This window comes from Atta cephalotes, assembly GCF_000143395.1.
Source record: "Atta cephalotes unplaced genomic scaffold scaffold00010, whole genome shotgun sequence".
Taxonomy (NCBI): domain Eukaryota; kingdom Metazoa; phylum Arthropoda; class Insecta; order Hymenoptera; family Formicidae; genus Atta; species Atta cephalotes.
The window spans coordinates 4,036,245-4,044,062 of NW_012130074.1; the positions used below are offsets into that span (position 1 = coordinate 4,036,245).

At 31.9% G+C, this 7,818-nt stretch overlaps 2 protein-coding genes across 2 annotated transcripts in view; both read right to left on the reverse strand.

Moving 5' to 3' along the window:
• Window positions 1–552, reverse strand: part of LOC105627762 (28S ribosomal protein S10, mitochondrial) — a 2,132-nt gene extending 1,580 nt beyond the window's left edge. The window contains exons 1-3 of the mRNA XM_012209041.1: window positions 538–552; window positions 301–468; window positions 100–227 (exon numbers count right to left, since the gene is read on the reverse strand). Coding sequence (XP_012064431.1) covers window positions 100–227; window positions 301–468; window positions 538–552 — 311 coding nt within the window. The remainder of the gene's footprint in view (window positions 1–99; window positions 228–300; window positions 469–537) is intronic.
• Window positions 553–2,437: 1,885 nt separating this feature from the next.
• The window catches only part of LOC105627880, an 11,941-nt gene continuing 6,560 nt past the window's right edge, over window positions 2,438–7,818 (reverse strand). Inside the window, 6 exon segments of the mRNA XM_012209153.1 lie at window positions 2,438–4,536; window positions 4,539–4,601; window positions 4,689–5,240; window positions 5,361–5,565; window positions 5,739–5,964; window positions 6,035–6,342. Coding sequence (XP_012064543.1) covers window positions 2,438–4,536; window positions 4,539–4,601; window positions 4,689–5,240; window positions 5,361–5,565; window positions 5,739–5,964; window positions 6,035–6,342 — 3,453 coding nt within the window.

A 7,818-nucleotide genomic window follows, 5' to 3' on the forward strand; every position in this document is an offset into this window, starting at 1 on the left:
GAGAGAGAGAGATGGAAAGTTTTAAGCTTTACTTAAAGTCAAAGTAACATTGATACAATCGGATCTAATTAGAACATTAATAAACAAATAAGAACTCACTTTCTACCTATGTTGATCTTCAAATGTTCTGCAGCCATCGTTGCAAATTTTCCATAACTCTTTAATACCGCTGGATCATTTCCCCTGACTTCAACTTCAATTTTTTTATACAACTTATCTGGTGTACCCTAAGAAATAAATATTCTATTTACACACTGTATTTGAATAAATTAATGAAAATACAGCAATAACAAAATTTACTGTGTTTATCGAAAGAGAGATCTGTTCATTCATTGAATCCTGTTGTTGTGTTGACATGAAAAGTTTCATGGAGGATATATCATTTCGTAGATATTTATGCATGAGAACATCAGGATATCCTGATTCATGTTGTATGGCAGCAAAAGTATTTCTGAGAAGAAGTGGTAGCTAACAGAATATAACACACGGTTAACCTCAATCGCAATTTGCATTGGTTTTATATTTATATCGAAATACCTTTGATAGAAGCATTTCTTGTCGTTTTATATTGGTCAACAGAATTCCAAACTGCGAGATAATCTCCAGAAATTTTATGAATTTATTATTTCCGTGTAAACATATTCATATATACGTTTGAACACGGTAACTGTAACCGAGGCTAATTTACTGGATCCAGCGATCATAACCAATAAACCAATCCAATCATGTTCGTTTACTGCTCAGCATGCACAACTGTTGTTTCTATTAAACATAGATTGTATATACAACGTACACTGAATACAATTAGAATCGTACAATAGTTGTGTAGTTGATTGTGACGTTACCATGTAGGTGCAATTTATGTTAGTAGCAATAATCTAAAATTCTCTTAGTAGAACAAAAATATTGCGATTATAATGAAATATGCTGCAAAATTTATATTTACAGCATTAAACTAAAATGACTAAATTTAATACTTATTATTGCAATGTTGTAAATATTTGTTAAACCCAGACTAATGTTTAAAATTACAAGAAGAGTTTTAATAGTTTCAATAATTAAACATTGATATCTGTTTTTTTATAGAAACAGAATAGCACGATTAATTATGTCTGAAGTTATAGATGTATATGTGCGTAAAATTTAGATATATAAATTAGAAAGAGAAAATTACTTAATATATTAAAAATCTATTAACATAATATATTAAGTAATTTTCTAAACATCTAAATATGCATATATTATATGCATATTTAGATCCACAAAAACTATCTGATGCAATATAAATTTCTTGTTTTCGAAAATTGTGTAAAATATTTAATATAAAGCGCAGTTTTGTATATTTTTGTCTTATGTTCAGTTTGTAATAAACAACATCTGTTATAGAATTTTATTTAATTTGTTAAATTGTTACAATTTTAATTTAAAAGAATATACATCGTGATTCATATAATTTTTAAATATAATATAATAAGTCTAAACCGAAACATTTATTAAAACTGAACCGAAACACTCGGTATCAATTTCAACCGAAACCAAAAATTAAAAATAAGAATCTTATAAAGGCCATATATAAGTATAAATATACCCATATAATCATGTTTTTTTTTCATAAATATCATAATTTATTGAAACAGTAATTAAATTTCAGCCGAAATTGAACCAAAATTTTGGTTATGTGCCAATTTGGCTAAAGAATATAAGCTTTTTCTTCATAAACGTTATAATTATTGAAACAATAATTACACATATTAAATTTAATATTTATGAAGAAGAACTATATGATTTCAGTTGAAACTGATTCGTTTTCAGTTTCGGTTCGAACTCTATAATAATAAGAAACTCATAACTTGCAGATTTTTAGATATGAAATATGAGATGTCAGCTTGTGATGTATTTTAGAAAACATTTCAATGAGAGATACAATTAGCTATTATTACATACATATATCAACTGCAATTCATATTATACATACTACATATATATACTACATATATATCATTTGCAATTTGTGCAAAACTATGTATGTACAATGCTCCTCAGTAAATATATAGACTATTTTTATTTCTCTCATTGCACACTAAGGTAATTAATAAACATTTAAACATTAAAAAAAAATAAGTATCATCTGTTTTGTCTTATTGAAATACATATTAATAAATTGTTTCATTATGAATCATTTGAAAGAATGGAAATACTTTTAAACACTATTGTTTGCACAAAAATCACAATATAAATCACATAATAGAGACAGATATTTTAACACATACTGCAGTCGTAACTTTATTTGATATCGCATATTTGTTTTACATTGTGTTTTTAATACCCATTCAATTCAATTAATCTGTGCTTTTGCTTTATAAACCGAAATGTTCAAAAGTGATGCTAAACTATTATTATTTTGTAACATTAAAATATCTTGTCTAACATCTTATAATTAACGTCGATCCTTAAACAAATTGGGCACAAAGGATCGCTGCGGTGTCTGAAAACCATAATTTGATTGCCATCCAACGTTAGTCCCAATGTTGGATCCAACGTTAGTGCCTCCTTGCCAATTAGTAGATGATGATGATACCTTCTTATTCATATCGTTTAAAGGCAACCAGCGTGAGTCGTTTATACTCGGATTATTACTGTTTTGGCATAACGATTTCGCTGGAAATGTCTGCGACTTGTTTTGCCAATTATCTTTGGATTTTCCCCAAGGATCCTTGTCAATTTCTCTAGACCAATTGGTCGACGAAGTAGCCTGCTGATTATCGATGTTCCTGTTCAATCCAAGATTGCCGTCATCCCCCCAAGGGTCCCTTGCGTCTTCTGGAAGGTCATTCCAATCGTCTTTGTCTCCTTGATTCCAATCATTAGATTGCGATTGTTCCCATCGTGGCTTGTTTGTATTCATCCAAGGTTCTTTGTTGCGTCCCAAATTATCCCGATTCCAATTTTCGCCACCATTTCCCGATCTGGATGGACCGGACCATCTATTGTCTGAAGTCTGCCAAGGTTCTTTTATATTTCCAAGTTGTTTTGATTGTTTTGCATTCCATGAATTTCCATGAGATGAAGATTCTCTGCCATCCCAGGGTTTATCTTGATTAGTTGGTTTGCGATATTTGTCATTATCAGACAAAGTCTGCCAATTTCCGCTTGTTGTCGATTGTCTCTCATTACGCCAAATGTTTTCCGGTCTTTCATTAACGGACCGTTGCCAAGTGCTGCTTTGTTCAATAGCACCCCGACTTGGTATGTCCCATTCATCCGCAAATCTATTTGGTGGCGAGCTCTGACGCCTTGGAGGAGATAACTGTCGCCTCGGAGGAGATTGCTGTCGCCTCGGAGGAGATTGCTGTCGCCTCGGAGGAGATTGCTGTCGCCTTGGAGGCGAAGCATTACGTATATGTGGTGCTTGATGTGGCGAAAAGTGTCTGGGAGAAGACTGATGCCGCGGTGGAATCAAGTCTCTTGGTCTTGATGGAGACATCATTCTGACAATAGGCGACATAGGTCTTCTTTCCGGAGACAATTGTCTCGCAGATAAGTCATATTCCATCGGAGATATTTGTCGTCTAGGTGGAGATAACTGTGGTCTTGGCGGCGATATGTGCCGTCTCATAGGTGAAATTGGTCGACCTGAAACTTGCATCGGTCGTCTTGGCGGAGACATTCGATTAATCGGTGAAAACGGACGTCTAAGCGGCGACATTTCACGTCTTTCTCTATCAGATACCATTACTCTTATTGGCGATACTGGTCGTCTCTGAGAATATTCTCGATGTGATGGAGAATTACGTACTTGATACGATCTATCTGGAGAAAGATGTCTTCTAGACGGCGATAAGCGTCTCGGTGGTGACAATAACGGACGTTTTGATGAAAATCCATCTGATGGAGATGTTCGTTGTGTAAATGATAAATTTTGTCTTTTCATTGGAGAAATAGGTCTTTTTATAGATCCCGTATCGCTCCAACGATTTCTATCAAAATTTTTATTCTTATTCCAGAAATTATCTTGGTTTTGTTGTCTATTTCTGTTGTCAAATGATTTTTGAGGAAATTCCGGTCTGTCGGATTTAAATTTTTTTGATACTGGCATTATCATATTTGGCTCTAATGGTGCAAGGTTATGATATTTTTTGAATTTTGGTTTATTGTCCTCTGTTTCCAAGTATTCTTTGTTCGCTGTCGTAATAACGATATCCTGTGCACGAGTTTCTTGTACAAATCGACCTTTCAAAAGAGGATCATCATCAAGCGTCTTTGACTCAGGCTCAGGTGGCGCAATGCGATCCCACACTGAACGTGGCAAATGAGCCTGAATCTTATTAGTTTGATCGAGGACCAAACTTAATACATTTTTTAATTCTTTAGCGGTCGTTGCATCAACTGTAGGAGATGGACCGCTTAACTTTTCTTTGGCTGCTTCAAGTATTTCTCGACTTTCATTTACTTTCTGTATTAGATCTGTGTCAATTCGGTTACTCAATAATTTTTCTCTTAAATCAACTTGTTCTTTGATTTCCCTTGTTTTTTTTCAAATAATGGATTGATGCGAAGGTTTGAGTTTTCATGAAACCAGGTCTTTTTCTTAGCTGTAACATCTGATTAATAAAAAATTGATTAGATGTGTGTATGTGTATATATGTAATATCATGTAATGTCTATTAGTTGTGTATCACCAAACTTACCCTGTTGTCCCACTTTAGATTTAGATCCAATCTTTTCAATTTTTTTAGGTATTTTATTAATTTCTATTATATCGGGCGAACGGTCTCGTTTCAATTTTAGTTTACCTTTTATTGGTAAAGGACTGCTTTTCACTGCTTTGGTTATTTTTTTCGTGTGTAACGCTTTAGATTTTTCCACAAGTTCAGGTTTAGCTAAGGGATTCTTTCTTACCCATGCATCAGCATTTTCAGATTTGTCATTATTGATTATTTTCTCTAAAACCTTAGTATTAGCCAACGTTTTGCTTTCTTCCTCTAGCATTTTGATAAACCATGGCTGCGTAAGCCTATGCATGAGTCTACGTTCCATTAGAATAACTACCTCAAAATGAGGTCCCGTAGGCAATGTATCGACGACACATGCTCGAATTGGCATGAATGGATGACCGAGCCCAGTTTCTATAGGCCGTGCAAGTTCTAATATTGCTCGAACTGATTGTTTTGTCAACGTAGTGACCATTACAATACGTCGAAGAGAACTGATCTTCCTTAAGCATGTCATTACTTCGATAGCTAAAAGATATTATAACTTTAGAGTTTTATCATCACAAGATATATGTTGTGATCGGAATGTTAAATGTTATTAATTAATCGCCAATAAAAACTAACGATTAAAAAAACAATTTTGCGTACCTCTACCCATATTGGTGCCCGCATTGACTATACAATAAGTCACACGATTTTTATTATGTAAATCACGCGCAGAATTTAGTTTAGTTACAATTTCGGATGGAGATCCCATTATGAATGATGCATTATATATATTGTTCAATTCGCATGTCATTTCAGCCTCTTCTATTTCCGAAGGTGAATCAACTCCTATCACTTCTCGACATTTCTGTTATAATGCAATGATAGTTTATTTTTTACATTACTCTTTTCATTAATTTGCTTAACACTGCGTTTATGTACACATAACGCATGATATTAAAAAATCAATATTTATTAGGTTGTTTAATAATGCGTTTACTTACATAAATATCTTATGTAGTAAGTTACGCAAGTACTTACAGATGCTATTGTAAGTCCAATTACACCTATTCCACAACCAATTTCAAGTATTGTAATTTTTTTTGTGGGTTCAAGCATGTCCGCAACTGTTTTAGCTACATTCCATGCACCAGCAGCATTACACCAAAAGTTCGTCTTTGGCGCAAGCTGCACTTTCAAATTACCCACGATTTCATCTAGAGCTTCTGCTCCCACTAAGAATGTTGTAACAATTTTATCATCGCGTCTGAAATGAATGCAATAATATATGCAATTTTCTGCTATTTGGAGCGTAGTTTATCTTGTTGGAATCTTACTTGTTCATCGATTTACAATAGAGAGATTTGACATTACAATTCCTTCCCGAACCAGACTCATATGTCTGTTTCAAACGATCCATAGTGCTACGACTAATATTTTTCCCGGTTGCAAAAAGCATAAGTTCATCCTTGCTATTGCAACGTACTAACAAACACAACCAATGTTGGTCTTTATCTTGATCTATATCTTTATCTTTCTTCGTGTCAATATCCATAGATGTGTCATCTGATAGATTTTCATTAGAAGTGTCTTGAGTTGTGTCTTCAGTCGCAGATATAGTTGTTTGAAGAAAATCTTCAAATATCTATGTACCAATAATCATCGGTATTACAAGCCCTGTATAACTTATATCTAATATAAGTTATATCTAATATTAAATTACGTCGTTTTTTGCATTTAAGATTTATATAATATAAATCTTATTTATCTGTATGTATGTACACATACATGTATATGCATTAGTTTATATGTGCGCGCGCGCGCTTGTGTGTAACACATACAGTAGGTGATAAAAATAATAGAACCACATAAATTAACGATTTTACAGGAATACTTCCAGATAGTAGATTGCGTATTTTAAAATAAAGTGAAAATTATAAAAATGAGTAAATTCTAAAATTATTTTAATTATAATTTATAATTTATAATTTTTTTTATTTTGTTCTTGATAGTTGTTAAAATCAGAAGAATCTTATCAGTATCTTACTTTAATCTATTCTCACAATTTGCTTGTCACTTCATTTCACGAACTGTTGACAATCTAATTGTAAAATGGAATTTGTAACACGCCCTATTTCTTGTCAATTTTCTTGATGACTTAAGGACTGGAAATTTAATTAATCAGATGATATCAACAATCAAGTTTAATTGTTACGAGACGTTAAGGATCTATGTTGTAATTATAAATATCATGAATTTTTACTTTTTTGGATCTTTTATTGTTTAAACTATACTGTAAAATTCATGCGTTTCATTTTGATGAAAACTATATAGTTGAAATTACTTTTGCTCATTTTTAATGTCCATTAAACATTAAATTTAATTAATATTATATAACATTCTATTTTATTTGTTCGTCTTTGGCCAGTTTTCTCAACATATTATATTGCATTTTCAATAAGCAGATTATTATTGTATATTTATTTATAATTTTATTGGTTAACATCTAGTGAATTTGCTTACTTTTGTAATTTTGAAGAATCATCAACAAACGTTAATTAAACAAACATTATTTGATTAATGTGTGGTATAAGATAGAAACAATCAAAATAAACTGCTTAAAATATAAGGAAAATATGTATATCCAAACGAATTAATATGTTAATTATAACAAAAGGAAATATTACTACATAAAATATTAAGCCTATTGTCATTTTTATACTCCATAATTCATAATTACATAAACTAATAATTACATAAATTTACCTTTTTAGTGTATTTTAGTCAACTGTCTATTAAAAATTATCATGTATATATGATTTTCTCTCTCTGATTGTATTTCTATAAATTAAAAAAAAAAAAAACCAATAACTATGATTCTAATTTGATCATCCACTGTACAGAAGCACGCACGCATGTATGCGTTATTATTAAATTATCTATTACAAAAGTTTACTTTATAAATAAACTCGCATATCTATATATAGATTTAGCTTTTAATCAAATATATCATCTACATAGTAGATACTTTGTGTGTGTGTGTGTGTGTGTGTGTGTGTGTGTGTGTGTGTGTGTGTGTGTGTGTGTGTGTGTGTGTGTGTGTGTGTGTGTGTGTGTGTGT